Source organism: Pinus tabuliformis, chromosome 2_2 (assembly GCF_031772625.1).
Source record: "Pinus tabuliformis cultivar Carrire ecotype Pingquan chromosome 2_2, CPIR1, whole genome shotgun sequence".
In the NCBI taxonomy this organism is placed as follows: Eukaryota; Viridiplantae; Streptophyta; class Pinopsida; order Pinales; family Pinaceae; genus Pinus; species Pinus tabuliformis.
In genome coordinates this window covers 864,219,446-864,236,968 of record NC_142300.1, presented here as the reverse complement: position 1 = coordinate 864,236,968, position 17,523 = coordinate 864,219,446, and the positions used below count along the sequence as shown (strand labels likewise).

Here is a 17,523-nt window from a genome sequence, read left to right as displayed (position 1 = left end):
TATATTACAAAGGGAGATAGGACGAAACTGGCTGAAGGTGTTGGCTCCTTTCTCCTTGGGAATGAGGGCTAGGAAGGCTGAATTTGTGCTTCCCCCAATTTTCTGACATTCCTGGGATTTTCGAATCATTTTGCTTAGGTCTTTCTCCACAATCTGCCAGCAGGACTACAGGAATCTGGCAGTGAAACCGTCGAGACCCGGGGCCTTATCCGGTTCCATAGCGAAGAGGGTGATTTTTATTTCATTGTTAGAGATCTCAGCTTCCAGGAATTGATTCTTACTGGCGGTAATCAGGGAGGGCACCTCATTCACAAGGGTAGAAACATGTCCCAAGGCCTCTTCTTCACTATAGAGGTTTTTGAAATGAGTGAAGGCAGCGTTCTTTATGCTTCGGATTTCTCTGTGCGTGGTGGTCTCTACTTTAATTTCAGAGATGGAGTTGAGACATTTACGGGCCTGAGCTTGCTTATGGAAGAAGGAAGAGTTTATGTCTCCCGCCTTGAGCCAGAGACTGCGGGATTTCAGTCTCCAATACTCTTCCTCTGCCAAGCTAGCCTTAAGGAGCATGTGCTGAAGATTAGCCTCCTTGTCAAGAATTTCTTTTGTGATCTCAACATTTTCCGAAACTTGGTGATGCATCTCAAGTCATTCCTGAATCATTTTCCTTTCCACAACATGATTTGGCAAGGTTTTAACCCAATTTTTTAGAGCAGCTTTAACTCTCCTAAGTTTCTCCTCCCAAACGAAGAAGGCAGAGCCTTTGACTGGAAGCTTCCAGATTTCTTTTATCAGAGGCATGAATGACTGTTCCTTAACCCAATGAGAATTGAATTTAAATGGAATGGGACCTTGGTCCAAATGAGCCAGCAGTTCCAATTTGATGGGGCGATGATCGGAAACACAACAAGGGAGAATATGCATTCTAGACTCTAGACCATGAAGAAGAAGATAACTTTGTACAAGGAATCTGTTTAACCTTGCAGCGATATGTCCCGGGCTAATTCTTTTGTTTGTCCAAATGTACTTCTCGGACGATGGCTTAATGTCAATCATGTCCCAGTCTTGGAGCAACTCTTTAACCCATTCTCGCGCTGGGTCCCTAACAGTGCTTCCTCCATGTTTTTCTGACAGTGATAAGGTGAGATTAAGATCCCTTGCTATTATTATGTTAGCCAGATCTTCAGAGTCTGCCAGACTTCTAATGGAGTCCCAGCAGTGCTTTTTCTCTCCTGTGTTGATAGGAGCATACACGTTAAAGAGTGAGAGTATCATATCTGATTCTAAGTGTCGTAGCTTTGTGAACAACCAGTGGGTGTTTTTTACTTCTCTGATCTTTATGAATTTGTTAGCATTCCAAATAGTGCCCAATCCACCTGAAGCGCCTCGAGCTGAGACTGCTTGTCCTTCGCTTTTCTTCCACAACTTCTTACCAATCTGGAGGAAGGCATAGTCCTCCATTTTAGTCTCCTGGAAGAGGAGTAGATCGGGAGATTCTGTTCTTATCAAGCATCTTGTGGCTTCTTCTTTTATTCTACTCCCCATACCCCTACAATTCCAGGAGATGATCTTCATCACTTGCATTTTGGATGGTGAGCTCCTCTAGAGCTCTGGGACTGATTTCTGTTCTTCTTCGGAGTATTTGCCAAGAGTTTTTCGAGGGTTGGTTGAATTCCCTGAAGTTTATCTTTGTAAGTCTCTTGCTCTCTTTTTTCCCGAGCAGATTTTCGGCCTCTCAGTGATATTCTCGTCGAGGTCTGCGAAGCACCTATTTCGCCTTCTTCTTCTGATTCCTCTGAACCTTGCACATCCTCTGTCTCTTCAATGAGGATCTCTTTTGATTTGTCTTCATTATTTTCCACATGTTTTGGTCCCGAGGGGGACTCCTTGGGGATCGATCCTTCCTTCTGCATCTCTGGTTCTTGGGTGCCTTCTATTACTGAGCTTAACTGAGCAAATTTGTTTCCTTGCTCTTCCATGATAGGGGTTTGGTTTCTAGGGGCTGCCTGAGGGCCATTGCCATTTGTATTACCCATTCGAATGACTTTATGGGCATTTTGGTCCTTTTTACATGGGTCCATCCTTCATCCTTGCCTTTCTCCATTTCACTATTCTTTGGACAGTTTCGAGCAAAATGACCATAAACCTGGCATTTCTTGCACTTGAACGGTAGCTGCTCATAATCCAGCTTTTGAACGTGAGTCCAACTTCCAACCCTGATCTTTACTGCCTCGGGCAAACCAACCTCCATGTCAACTTCAACGCAAATTCTGACACAGTCGTATTGGTCTTTGTTATTTGCTCGGTCGATGAACTTGCCCAATGTGTTTCCGATATGCTTTAGGGACTCCCAATTCCAACAATGCACTGGCAGATTGGGCAGCCTAACCCACACAGGAACGGCTGTGGGAACGTCAACTGATGGATCAAAATCGGGCGTCCACTTGTTGAGGTACAATCCCTGAGGACCCATGAAGTAGGGGTCGTTTTGGAATATCAGATCCTTATCTTCCTTGTCTGAGAATTCAAACATAAAGAATCCCTTCCCTAGAAAATACAAGGTGACACCATTTTTGATCAACGGAGCCCAGTTTCTAGCAACCCAGCTCTCCGTGGATTTGGGGGAGGGCCAAAGGCCCGTGAACTGTCCAACCAATGCTCTCTCAGCCAGAGAAAGGGAGACTTGGATCGGACCCTCAGGGGGAAGCGAAATCTCAAGGATGTCATCCAATCGTTTCACGAACTTCGTAGCCTCCGAAACTTTCTTCTTCGGCAGGGATTCCAGGAGTTTGAGAAAAGCTGCAGCATCAGAAGGGGGAGGTGAAGGGGGCGGCTCCATTGCTGCAGCGACCCAGCTATCAAATCCGGACCCCTCAAGTCATCTCAGAAGAAATGGACAGAGTGATAAGGAGTCCCAGCAAATCAGGCGGAGACTCAGAATGCCGCGCAGGGAGACCAGAGCGCCGCACGGGGGATCTCCGCGCAGCAGGAGGACCGGATCATAGGCCCCAGGAGTACTGCGGAGCCCACCGAAGCAATGAGAGCCGAGCCAAAGGGTTGCAGAGCGGCGGCTAGGTCAGCAACGAAAAAACATTTCTGCATGCAATGTTATTCACCTGCTATATTGTTGCCCAACATTATTCGGGAGAAATTTAAGGTTGAATCTCAAAAAGATTACGTCTACTTGAGAGCAAGAAGAGGTGAGGCTCCAAACAATCATAACCTCTCCGAAAGGGTAAATACATTGGCCTATATCACCAAATATTTAATTCAATACCAACATAGTAGATTGTCTCCATTAAGTTTCCATCAAATGCAGGTTGGAAGAGAGAGAATCAACAAGTGCATCAATATGGGACCTTGTTCCATACTGCAATAAGGTATATATAATCCTCCTACTTGGCTTCATTTAATTTGAAGTTAATTGAATTCATTCTTCCACTTGTGGACTTATGTTTTACATTACTGTGGTTTGCGCCATTTAGATAATAATGCGGTCTTCAAGTAATTATTTATTGAAAGGGTCCAAAGTTCCTTAGAGATATTTATTTACTAGCAATGCTACTTTTATTATATTCAACCTTTTAATCCTTGTATCTTAGGAGGGTTCAAGTATGGCTCTTCAACCTTTTAATCCTTGTATCTTAGGAGGGTTCAAGTATGGGTTGGGCTACAAATTTTGTTTAATTTCAAAGGGAGTAGGACACAAGTTAATTTCTATAAATCACATATAATTCAAGGTTTTTATCTTCCTACAAGTGGGTTTTTTTCAAGGATATTGTTTAAATAAATATTTAAGAAAGTTTTTATTTTCAAGGTTATTTTTAGAGTTTTTGCTCTCAATTGTGTGTTACTCTAACATATGATGGATTCTTTAATGTATCTGCACCTATCTTATATTCACTCTTTTCTTAGCTACCTAGACAGTTAGTAGACCATCCTAGAAATACTAACAATTTGAAAGTTATGATTCTTTCAAAACCATTATTTCCTCTGCTTGTTTTTTTTTGGAACCTATTTTTTTAATTCAAAATATTAAAATTTTGAAATAGAATGCTTCAAAGCAAATGCATGTAAACAAAGAAAACGAAACACAAAAATTAAGACATATTTATCAGTTCATGGATGCATCACATTCACAATAATATTGCAAAGTTACACTAATCCTCTATATTTCTATTTTATGTAGGTCAGATCACTCAATGGACTTTGTACATGTGACCCCATTTCCCCCTAAGAAGTTTTATAGCATGAACTCCCAACTATGAATTATGGAATCAAGGGGACATGTTATTAAACATAAAAGTTGTGTTATCTTATCACCACACTTCATTTCAAGTCTAAAGTGTCTGTGTCCATGAATAAAGTGTTCATTTTCACCACTTAATTGTACAACAGATATGCACATAAATATTATGAAATGGTGCCTTCACCACTTTCAACAACATAACTCCAAATGCAAATATGCAGTTGGATGTGATTTTCAATGTTATTAAATATGCAATGGGATTGCTCATCCATGTTATTAAATGGTGTATGGAATACAAGTTTTGTTTCATTTTTTTGCATGAGGTGTAGGGCATATGGAGACAGGGTGTTCTGTTAAGGCACTCTGTGGTGCAAAGGTCACCACTTCGAAACTTCATGGGCAAAAATCCAGCCATGCTAAATGCTAATGTGACCTAGATAGAGTGCGATCCTCAAGTGATTTTGACAACCTAAATGCTCTTGGGTCATGGCTACTCAAATTACAGAATAAACGTGTCAGTGATCTCAGAACTCACATAATTTAGCAAATATATCTATATATATATATATAATATATATATATATATATATATATATATTTTAATTTTAGTTTTAATTTAAAATAAGTAAATAAAAAGTAATCTTCACTAGAGATAGAAATTGTGATTGGAAAACATGTTCCTAGAATCTTATATGAGACACCTAAATACTCAATGCCTAATAAATATTTGTCTGCCTAAGTACTCAATGACTAATAAATATTAAATATTTTTCATTTAGTCCTTTGTTAGTGGCATTGGTCTACTCGATGCCTAATAAATATTTGTCCACCTAAGTACTCAATGACTAATAAATATTAAATATTTGTCAATTTAGTCATTTGTGAGTGGTAATGGTGGTATTTATTTCGAAGAGAATGTAAAGTAAGTGGTAATTTTATTTCTTAATTAAAAAATTATATATATATATATATATATATATATCATATTTAATCATAATAATCATTGTTTTCATAGTTAAATAAATAAATAATCATAAATATTTTATTTGCCATTTAATTTTAAAAAATATTACAATAAATTATTAAAAATAAATTATAATTATAAAAAATCTAATCAGCTTTTAAAAAATTATTTAAAATTATAAAAAAATCTAAGCAATAAATCAGTGGAATTATTAAAAAGGTTCATTCTAATTTGATATACTATTTTTGACAAGGATTGTTTTTTTTTACAAAAACGGATAGTGGGTATATTAGATACTTGGCCTTAATGCCAAAAAGCGGATTACAAAAGGTGAGTCTAATTCCACGAGTACCTCACAACCTTGCAAGGCCGTGGCATTTATGCTTAGCTCACATCTCTTTTTAGCTGCTACTAAGTGATCAATTTCAGAGATTTTCCCAAGTTTGTGAATACATACAAACTGATTTAACAGTAGGCAGTAAAACATGACAGCTTTCTAAATTAAGGAATTGGTTCCCATGTTTCCTGTCCGCCTCTGAGCAAGGCTCCAACCATAAGAAGGGCTACTTTGTTGGCTTCAATGTCCGCCTCCTTATTATTATTTCTCAACACATGGTAGAAATTCAATTTCTGGAATGATTCTCCAAGATCTGTTATTCTGAAGATCAGCCTTGCAAGCCTTAGGTCTGTTGGCTTAGAATGTGTCACCATAGTGTTAATGATAACCTGAGAGTCCCCAATTACATTAGCCTCCCTGATGTTCAGCACTTTCAAAATCTTGAGACCTTGGAAAAGAGCCAAAGCCTCAGCTTGAATGCTAGAAGTGGTGCCCAAACCCCAGGCGAAACTGTGGGTCGTTATGCCATCTGGATTCAGTATGACGCCTCCAGTGCCAGCTCTTCCAGGATTGCCCTTTGCAGCCCCATCAAAAAATAGAGAGTATCTCTGATGTTTTGTGATCCATCCCTGGAATTCTTTAGTTGTAACCCTTATTTGCCATTCTTTGGGGAGGGAGATACTCTTTGCAATTTTTTGGAACTGAAGATCAAGAGAAGAGCCCCAATTTATATCTTGCTGGCTGAGATTTAAATCATCTTTATGATCTCTCAGACACTCTTTTAACTGGCATTTAATCTTAACTACCACAAGCTTGGCATCCTGTTCGTAGTTTCTGAAGATCCTTTTATTTCGCTCAAGCCAAACCTACCAACAGATTATTTTAGGGAGAGTAGACCAAGCAGCTCTGATAATTTTGTTTTTTGGAGGAGGACCAGGATACCTTTGTAGCCATTTAGCAAAAAAATCAGGAATGGAGGAAGGCAAAGCGAAGCTGGAACTCAAAGTTCCCAGCAGCTCGGTCCAAATCTACAATGTGAAGATGCATTCAAGCATCAGATGAGTTATGCTTTCCTGGTTTACCTTACAAAGGTTGCACCTTGAAGGGCCGTGGAAACCTCGCTTCTGAAGATTATCATTTATCAAGATTTTGGAGTGGCATAGCAGTGAGTTGAAGAAATCGATTTTTGGCAAGGAGGGATAATGCCATATCCCTTTCCACAGCTCTGGGTTCGTGGCCACATGAAGGCGTTCACACAGCTTGGCGTATCCTTGAGCTACGGTGTATCCACCAACCTGTGCACCCCAACCTCTTGAGTCCCGATTTCGAGCCAGCGATGGAGCCAATCCGTGGAGCTTGGAAAGCAAGACCTCGCGCTCCATAGACAAATCTGGGGGCGTTTGAAGATTCCCGACAGAGATGTCCCATAGGGAACACATTCCAGCCTCATTCATCCATCTGCGCAGCACTTGAAGAGAGCGACAGTCTCCCAACGGCTCGTTATTCATTATTCTGTCTGTCCAAAGGTTGATCCTTTTTCCATTTCCGGGAACCCAGTAGGCATGAGCATTGATGAGAGGATAGGCTTTGATATAGAGCTTCAGAAAGGGCGTATTTGGATGTGTCAGAGGGTGATCTAGACAGTGGGAACGCTGGCCTTTGAAATATTTTTTCCAAAGAGCTAATTGCGCCCAGCTAGGATTAGGTGCAATAATTATCCAGATTAGCTTAGCTCCCATTGCAATATTATGATAGCCAAGATTTTTGAAATTCAAGCCTCCTTCCAACAACGGTTTGGAGATGGATTCCTAGTTAACAAGCATAATATTTTCTCATTCTGCTTGCCCCCCTTCCAAAATTTTTTTCGAATAATCTCCTCCATTTTTCTGAGAATACCAGTGGGAGCAAGAAGGACAGAAAAATGAAATAAGGGAAGGATGTTAAGGACTAATTTGATGAGAACAGACTTACCAGCAATGTTAAGCCAAGAAAAACCCTAGGCAAGCAGCTTTTTCTTGAATTTCTCCAATTGGGGGAGCCAATCTCTATTGTAGGCTCTTTTGAGAAATACAGGGAGGCCCAAGTACTTGAAGGAAGTCCAATTTGAGGAGGCGGCGAAACCAAAGGATCTGGAAATGGCATTAAGCAAGCTGGGAGTGGTGTTCCAGCAATAGATATGGCATTTGCCATTGTTTAGACTGCTTCCCAAGATCATACAAAACTCGTCCAGAGCTTCTTTAAATCTGGAGGCAATGAGTACAGAAGCAGCTCCCAATAGCAAGGTATCATCCGCAAAGAGGGCATGATTTATGTTTTTAATGCCTCTTGCTATGCAGAGCCCAATGATTTCTTGATCTGTCATTTTTTTGTCTAAATAAAAACTGAGAACTGAGGCTTGAAGAACAATTTTTGACAAGGACTATTAATAACCAATATTTTTTGATAAGTTTGATAGGAGATAATGTCTAATATATCATTATAAAAAATCTAACAAAAAAATCAATTGAATTATTAAAAATATTCACTCGAATTCGATATATTTTCTTTGACAAAACTACAAAAATTAATATTTTTTTATAAGCTTAACTGAAATACATCTTCATCATATCTAATATATCGCCGTCTATTTAAGACCAATAAACTACTAATGACCAATATTTACATGAAAATGTTCTATTTTTAAAGTCTTCGGTACCGACTTCGTCTACCTTTTTGTTTTCCACGGTTGGTTCAACAAACAACTGTCATTATTTCCACCGTTGTTTGATCGAACAATTATCATTGTCTTCCATCAGTGCGCGCTGACCATGGTCCTTCTTCAGAGGCATCTTTGAGGGTGAAATGTTTCAGATGGTTGAAGCTGCAACAACATTATTGCAGGGCATAATTCTTCGTCTCTCGGCTCCGAGGCCGTCTATACGGCCCTGTATTTGCACGTTTCATTCAATGGGACGATCGACAATTTATCTTCTTCTGCTTGCGCTAAAGGGAAACGATCATTGCCAATGGATCCTTTCTACAACGAGAATGAGTACAGGTGCCTGAGACTTGACAGCGATGGCAGCCACAATGTCTACAGGGTCGCTCCGCCACCAGGACAGAACAATGTGAGAAACTGGAGAACGGACTGGAAACTGGACCGATCTAATGTTTTGAGAGGATGGCTACATTATTATTTTAATTTTAAAAAAATATTTTCTCTTGCAATATTATTTTGATGAATGTACTTTTGGGTTTCAAGAAAGCAAATTCACTGTCCTAATATATGAACTTGGGAAAGGACAATGCCACTGAAGGAAAGCGCTAATGAATTGCGTCCACTTTGAAATAACGTTAAAGATATTTTTCTCTCAGTTGTGGTGGATAGTAGACACCTTGTTTTTACAAAGTTTTAATATAAAATTATTCAAAAACAAAGTTTTAATATAAAATTATTCAAATGTGGGTAATTTTTTCCTTAAATTAAAAGGAAAAAAATCATGGAAAGAGAAAGCAAAAGGAAATTAAAGGAATTTGCAATGAGTGCTTTTCTAAAGGTAAGAGTGTTTCTCGAAATTCCTCATGCATTAAGATAAATAATAAGATACACGTCATCAAAACACGCCACAATTTTGTTGAACAAATGGAAATTTTAGCATGATTTTGAAAAAATCTGGTAGAAATTTTTGAAAATCTATACTAGCATGATTTTGAGAAAATCTAGTAGAAATTTTCAAAATCCGGGTTAGAGCTATCAAGCTTCAAGATTTTAGGTGTCAAGGTTCTTGATGGTGTTGAATCCATTTCCACAATGAAAAAACGATTTGAACACTATCACAGTTGGTTTATAGAATATTTTTTATGCCGAATTCTAGCAAGAAATTCATCATTCTAACAAAATTGTGGCCTCTGTAGACAATGCCAATAAGATATATGGAATTTGAGACATCTTTCATCTTCACGGAAATTTGAAGGATCTAACCACTCAACATAACTCATTAAAAAAACCAAAGAGAAATTGTAATGGGGTTGGAGTAGGAAACTTGCCATACAATTGATTTATACACCGCCTAAAACCCAAAGAGAAATTGTAATGGGGTTGGTGTAGGAAACTTGCCATACAATTGATTTATAAGCATCATTTTTCACATCCACATGCTTCCATGGTGAGTAAGCAAGCATTATTGAAATGAAATGATATTTTAACATCCACAAGACTAAAAATAGTCTATGGGACCACCAGTCTCCCTACTTTTCACCTTTCACAATTCAATCCTTTTCTTATTCAAATTGATGATGAGTTGACCCAACCTTCTAACAGTCCCCTCGTTGAAAATACAATGCCAAGGAATCTATGCTAACATATTCCCATAATTGTCCCTGATGTCTTTGAAAGCATCACATTCCAAAATGAGATGTTTTTCTGATTCCACTGCCCCAGACGTGCAAAAGGTACACACTCGTTCTTCCCAAGCTTCTTTATGTCTTTTCCACTGTCTTGTTTCACACTGACGTTGTTGTGAGTTAGTTCTTAATTGAGCAATAAGAACCTTTTCACGCATGAAATGCTAGCTCCAATGTACTCTTTTTGCTGGAGATCACAAGTGGGGTTGAATTCCTAAACATAGTACTTCTTCTTTCTACCCAACTCTTTTCCCCATATATGTTTATAGAACTTCTCCATAACAAAATTATTTAGCTCCTTGCTATTTGTGGGACTGGTACTGAGGTAGATATTCCATTTTTGCATCTATGCATAGTTTTGTCTCATCCATGTTTTCTTTCTTTCACTTGTGCCTTCATTGAAGATAACATTATTGATACGGAGATGCTCTACAAAATTCCATTTATCAACTCCCGTCAAAACAAAACACATGTGCAACTCACCTTTACGGTCGAACACCCTCTTCACATCTCTTTTCCCCATATATGTTTACAAAACTTCTCCATAACAAAATTCTTTAGCTCCTTGCTATTTGTGGGACTAGCACTGAGGTAGATATTCCATTTTTGCATCTATGTGTAGTTTTGTCTCATCCATGTTTTCTTTCTTTCACTCATGCCTTCATTGAAGATAACATTATTGATACAGAGATGTTCTACGAAATTCCATTTCTCAACTCCCGTCAAAACAAAACACATGTGCAACTCACCTTGACGATCAAACACCCTCTTCGCATGGTTTAATTAATTAAATTACATTAATAGCATGGGTGAGTGTATATAAACTATTTTAATGATTAAAATGTAGTTGTGTTAGTTGAGGATCAATGTGTGTGGCCAGGTTTAGTAAACGATAGTTGAATATGGTTAAGTTGTGTCTGACAAGAGTTTATTTTGATGAACATATGGCTAACCATAATTGACTATGGTTGAATATGGTTGAGTAAGAGACTATCAATAACTAAGATTGAGTGTAGTCGACCAAGGTAGACCATGGTCTACTATGGATGACCATGTTGACCATGGGTGACTATGGTTGACCATGGTTGACTATGTTTAAGTAGGGTTGATTATGGTTTAACATAGAGAAACCATGGTTGACTATGGTTGACCACAATTAACCATGTTTAACGAAGGTTGACTATGCTTGCCCATGAAAGACTATAAATGACCATGGTCGACAACATTTGACAATGGTGACCAAGCTTACCATGGTTAACTATTATTGCCCATGGTTGCTTGTGGTTGACCATGGTTCATTATGATTGAATATAGTTGACCAAAATATACCATGGCAGACTATGGAAGACCATGTTGACCATGGGTGACTATGATTTAACATGGTTAACTGTGTGTGACCATGCTTGATTATGGTTGACCATGTTTGAACATGGTTAAACATTGTTTAACATAGTTGACAATAGTTTACTATGGTTGGGTTTCATCACAATGTGATGATGGTGAACAATGATATTCAATTATGCTATCAGGACATGTTCATCGCATCACAATGTCAAGTTTTGTTTAACACATTGCAACACCAAGTTATGTTAGTCAAATTTTGACGTCAGTTTATGTTCATCACATGGGGACATTGGGTTTTGTTTAGCACATAATGATGTTAGGCTATAGTCATCGCATTGTAACATTGGCTTATGTTTATCACATTGAGATGTCAGGTTATGTTTGTCACATTGTGACACTAAGTTAAGTTCTTGACATTGTGACATCAACTCGGGAGCTCTATTCATCACATTATAATGTCAGGTAATGTTTGTCACATTGCAATATTGAGCAAATTTTTTCACAAACATTGGGTCATGTTTGTCACATTGTGATGTTGGGTAATGCATGACACATTACAATGTTAGGTTATGTTTGTCACATTACAACATTAGGTAATGTTTGTCACATTATGACATTGGGATATGTTGGATTGAATCACAATGTGATGATGTTGAATGGTTATGTTTAAATGCAACATCAAGTTATGCTTTTCACATTGCAACATTGAGTTATGTTCATCACATTGCAACATTGGTTTTGTTTAACACACCGTGATGTCAAGTTATGTTTGTCACAATGTGACGTCAGGTTATGTTCATCATATTTTAATGTTAGTAATGTTCAACACATTACATTGTCATGTTTTGTTTGTCACATGAAAAATTGGGTTGTGGTCAAATTGCTAGATCGATTTATGTTTGAAATATGTGAAAAGAAGTTTTGGCTAGGTTCCTTGAAAACATTTCTAATGAACTTTTTCCTTTGTTGTGATGATAGGAACTTTGCACTGGCATGGCATATTGTGTGGAAGGAAACTTACTTGTGATGTGATGTGACACAAATAAAACAATTTTTGCATGACCTAAAAGGTTTGCTTTCATGTGATGCAATATTTTTGTTTCTTATGATGTATCAAACTTAAAATATCTTTCCTTGTCACATTGATAGCAAATCAACTTAAACTTTGTAGATAATGATTCATACTTGTTTTAAGGGCATTGTTGGTAAAATAAATTCATTTATACTATGTAGATGATGATTTAAACTTGTTCTAAGAACATTGATAATAAGTTGAGTTTATTTTAGTGAATAATTTTTTGTCATCAATGTAATTAAATTTATTGAATTACTTGTATTTTATAAATAAAACTTATGATTATTTGTGTTATTGAACCAAAATGGTTATAAAACCACATTGCACAACTCGGTCGCATACAAAGAAACACAAGAAAAGTTAATGAACACGTGTTCTCCTCCTATTTGCCATATCATGATACACGGCATCGATCCCAAATGAATTTACTCCGTCCGATCTCGTCGTTATCGACGGCCACGACTTTGAGATGGCGCCTGCACTCTCACCCGATAACTATATAGCTTCGCACTCTGCTTCTTACAGGTTATTCGTCAGTGTGCAAGCAGTGTTTGGGGTTTTTCTATTTATTGAAAGCTTTTAGTCGGAGTTTAATTTGAGAGGCGGTGGTGATGGATTCTTCAAAGACTAGTTCTGGGAAAGGTGCGGGTGGGAGAAAGGGAGGAGCAAAGAAGAAGTCAGTCTCCAGATCCTCAAGAGCTGGCCTTCAATTCCCTGTTGCAAGAATCGGAAGGTACCTCAAGAAGAGCAGGTATGCGCAGCGGGTCGGCTCGGGGGCTCCCGTGTATCTGGCAGCCGTTATGGAGTATCTCGCTGCCGAGGTATGAATTCACTGGTTTTGTTATATTCTTGAGCTGTTTTGTGTAGTATCTCTCGTTGCAAAATTGAAGTGTTAGGGTTTGTGTGCTAGGGTTCTGAGCGTGGGATTCTATTTTAATTTCTTGATTGTGACTTTTCGAGCAGGTTCTTGAATTGGCTGGAAATGCGGCAAAGGATAACAAGAAGAACAGAATTATACCCAGGCATATCCTTTTGGCGGTAAGGAACGATGATGAGCTCGGAAAGCTGTTGATGGGTGTGACTATTGCCCATGGAGGAGTGCTTCCTAACATTCACCAGATTCTTTTGCCTAAGAAGACCGCAGAGAAGGCGGCTACCAAGGAGCCTAAGTCCCCCAAGAAATGAGCTTGGCAGCTATTTTCTTTTTCTCCTCTGGTGTTTATAAACACCACCTTTTGTTGGAATCGTTAGCCATTTTAGAGCCAGTTGTGCTTACCTCTTGTTCCACTGAATATGCTCCTGTGAGTGTAGGGCCTTCTATCGGGAAGATTACAATTGTAATCTAATCTGGCTTCTAGTAATTTAAAGTTTGAAATGACTTGCACATTGCTTCAGTGGAACAGGGTCACGGCGTTTCGATTTTCTTTGAGGTATGTGACCTTCTTCAGCCGTTTTCTTTTTAATTTATAAATTTAGGGGCGGGGCGTTGTCCACTCATTTTGTAGACCCCCGTTAACAACAAATTGTTTTTTCTTTTCAAAATTCAACTGTAGCTTCCATGGAGCTGTTTTTAGGTGAGAGCATGAAAATTCGGATTGGCATGTAAAAAGTCTTTGCATTTTATGAAATTCCTTTAGCTGTAAAAATTGGCTGGGGCAAAAAAAAAAAATGATAAAATAAAGAATTCAAATTTCTTATATGATTTTCGGGAAATTTGTGGGAATCTGCGTTGAAGTAGTCAAGCTTCAATATTTTGGAAATTTGAAAAAAATATGCAGTGGGCAGGAATTTTGCCATCCGGAACGCCATTACTTTATATTTATCAATCTATATGTCTCTATGATTATCTTCATGATTATTCAAGGTCCAAGGATCGTTGCCAATTATGCGTCATGGTCTGATTTACTTTACCGTGGGAACTGTCATAATCCTGGTCCATGTGTCCTGCGTTTGAATTGACTTATGTAAAATTAAATCAGGTGGACTTGGGAATTTGAGTTGACTTATGTAAAGCAAATCAGGTAGATATCCGAATTTCAGTTGACTGATGCAGAAATAAATCAGGTGGATTTGGGATTAAACGAGGGCTCTTTTGCTTCATGTTTCCACAGTTAGAGGGGATGGCAGTTTATGGAGATATACAGTCTGTATCAATTTGGTTTGGGGTTGAATTGCAATTATGCGTTTTTGCAGTACAAGAAGAGACGGTTATTGACATATTTCCTCAGTTATTTGAACGTATTTGTCAAATATTCTGTATTAGAGTTGGTTTTTCCATACTTCATTTTAGTATTTTCTGTATTACAGTTGGTTTTTCCATACTTATTTTAGTATTTTCTGTATTAGAATTGGCTTTTCCATTACTTCATTTTAGTATTTTCTTATAACTTAAGTGAGTTAAGTATTCTAAGTTATAAACTCAAATAGAGATTTGATGCATAATAATATAATGGACATCTTTTACATAATATTACTCAATACCTATCATGTTAAATAAAAACACTGATGGGAAAATTCGAATTAAAATAAACCAACCGTTGCCATGTTAAATAACTAATCTAATTTCAAGTTTAAATGAATACATGAGCGTAACTTATAATCATTATGAATACATGAGCGTAACTTATAATCATTATGAATGCATGAGCGTAATTCACAATCTAAAATGATGGCAAAATTCAAATTTCAATTGCTTTTCCGGTTGTAAAAATTATATTGTTCTTTCATGGTCAAAATCAATTGAGTTGGGAAGTACAAATCTTCCAATAAGTGATACTAAGCACATTAAATATATGCATTGAACATTTTGAAAAAATAGTTCATTCATAAGCCCTAATTTAGCAAAGAATATAACAGTCAGAAAGAAACACAATGGAGGAAGCCGGCACTTTAGAGGGAGAACGATCGCCTTTGAGCATGGAGTGAGGAACTTATCTCTTGTGGATGTACCAATTCTGGATTCGTCTGATATTCAGCCTCTTAGAGCAAGTATGGCTGGCGAGCCATCCAAATGACCTTCATAGTCTCAATGAATATCAGGGGTTTAGGCGCAAACCCTAAATATCTTGCGCTAAAAGAAATCTTCTACTCGGCTCATCCAAAAATCATCCTTATACAGGAAACCATGCACCCCAGCAGGGTGACTATAGCATATTTTAGGAGAATGTACCCCTCTTGGTTTATGGCTGCTTCAGAGGCTAGTGGTCAGTCAGGCGGCCTTGCGGTCCTGTGGGATCCCGCTTGGATTAAGGCAAAGGTCTTCAAATGTTTTGCGGGGATTCTAATCTCTGCCTCTGTTAGGGGTCAAGACCTAAACATCAATATTCTCAATGTCTACGCTCCCTATAAGAATAGACTCTCTTTCTGGGAAAGGCTGTTTGCCTTGGAAATGCTTGATATTGAAACTCTGATGATAGCAGGAGATTTAAATATGACTCTTAGCACTGATGAATGCTGGGGAAAATGCAGGACAAAGGATCCTCTGGCCGACAGACTCAAGAAGGAATTTTTAAACAGGAACTTGGTTGACATTGTACCCATCAAAATGAAGCCAACATGGGATAATAGCAGGTCTGGAGAGGCATACATTGCCAAGAGGATTGATCGATTCATCCTTCATTCTAGCATTATCGATAAAATGGGTATGCCTGTATCTTCTATAGGGAACGATTTCACATCTGACCATAGACCTATCTTCCTCGGATGGCGTGGCAATGGATTCAGGCTCGGCTACTCTTTTAAATTTAACAGAATCCACTTAGAAGACCCAAAATTCAATGAAATCATCTCAAACAAATGGAAGGAGTTATTGGAATCTGAAATGTCCCCTTTCATGACATTTCGGGAAAAGCTGGCATGCCTGAGGAACGTGGCTAAGGACTGGCAATCTCAAAAGAGAAAGAAGGACAAACAAGAGCTTATAGACATCCAAAAGGCGCTGGACAACATATCCAAATAAGTTGTCCCTCGACTTCAAAGGCCTCATAAGGAATTTGGATAAAAGAAAACAAATTCTACTGCAAAAGGAGGAGGCTTCATGGAGGCTCAAAAGCAAAGCTATCTGGCTTAAGGAGGGAGATAGAAACACGAGATTTTTTCATAACTTTGCAAACGCTAGACGAGAGAAAAATTCTATTTGGAGGATCAACAATGGTGAAGGTGGTTTTTTCTACTCCCAGCAGGATATCTCGAAAGAAGCAACGAGATTTTTTCAGAACCAATACAAAAGAAAGGAAGCAAATAATTTCCAAGATACTCTCTGGGGGATCGAACTGGTTCCGGTAATGTTCGATGAGGCAGCAAATGAAAGTTTTTTCCAGCCGATTTCTGAAGAGGAACTTCTAAATGTCATTAAAGCTTTCAAAAGAGATAAAAGCCCTGGGCCGGATGGATGGCCCATAGAATTTTTCTCTCACTTTTATGATCTCTTTAAAATGGACTTGTTGCGGATGGTGGAGGCATCCCGGATGTCAGGAAGTATTCACAACATCATCTCTTCTACTCTGATTGCCCTAATTCCTAAAAAGGCCAAGTCGGACACCTTCCAAGATTTTAGACCAATATCGCTCTGCAATATCCTGTTCAAAATCATTTCTAAAATTATTGCTGAAAGGCTGAAGCCCATTCTGGCCTCCTTCATCTCAAAGGATCAACATGCATTCTTAAAAGGTCGTAACATACTGGATGCAGTGGCCATGACCCAGGAAAGTCTGTTTTCATTGATTTCTAACAAGATGGATGCGGCTATTCTCAAGATAGATTTGCAAAAAGCCTACGACTGCTTAGACTGGGGTTTTTTAAGAATTATGCTGGCAAAAATTGGGTTGAAAACTCAGGGCATCGACTGGATAATGTCTTGTGTTGAGAATGTCAGATATTCGGTCATCATAAATGGAATCCCCTCTTCTTTCTTTTCAGCTGAGAGGGGACTTCGACAAGGTTGTCCCCTCTCCCCTCTGCTATTTATCTTGGCAATGAACTCTCTCAGTCTACAGATTAACAAGGCTGTAGATGAAAAGAGATGCAGTCCAGTCAAGATATGCAAGGACATTTCTTTATCACACAATCTCTTCGTCGATGATGTTCTCATTTTCGCCATGCTCTGTAGGGCCTCCTGGATATGCCTTAATGAAATTCTTGAAAATTTCCAGAAAGCAACAGGTTTGGTCATAAAT

At 38.4% G+C, this 17,523-nt stretch overlaps 3 protein-coding genes across 3 annotated transcripts; 1 reads left to right on the top strand and 2 right to left on the bottom strand.

Annotated features, from left to right (window-relative positions):
- Positions 1-645: 645 nt before the first annotated feature.
- On the bottom strand, positions 646-1,458 carry LOC149195732 (uncharacterized). The gene has a single exon (XM_089408004.1). It carries the CDS (start codon positions 1,456-1,458, stop codon positions 646-648), a length of 813 nt encoding a protein of 270 aa, XP_089264130.1.
- Positions 1,459-1,942: 484 nt separating this feature from the next.
- On the bottom strand, positions 1,943-2,836 carry LOC149195731 (uncharacterized). Its single transcript, XM_089408003.1, has one exon. The coding sequence runs from the start codon at positions 2,834-2,836 to the stop codon at positions 1,943-1,945; it is 894 nt and encodes a 297-aa protein (XP_089264129.1).
- Positions 2,837-12,879: 10,043 nt separating this feature from the next.
- On the top strand, positions 12,880-14,624 carry LOC149195730 (putative histone H2A.1). Its single transcript, XM_089405415.1, has 2 exons — positions 12,880-13,170; positions 13,313-14,624. Exons 1-2 carry the CDS (start codon positions 12,961-12,963, stop codon positions 13,532-13,534), a joined length of 432 nt encoding a protein of 143 aa, XP_089261541.1. The 5' UTR covers positions 12,880-12,960; the 3' UTR covers positions 13,535-14,624.
- The last annotated feature ends 2,899 nt before the right edge of the window (positions 14,625-17,523 follow it).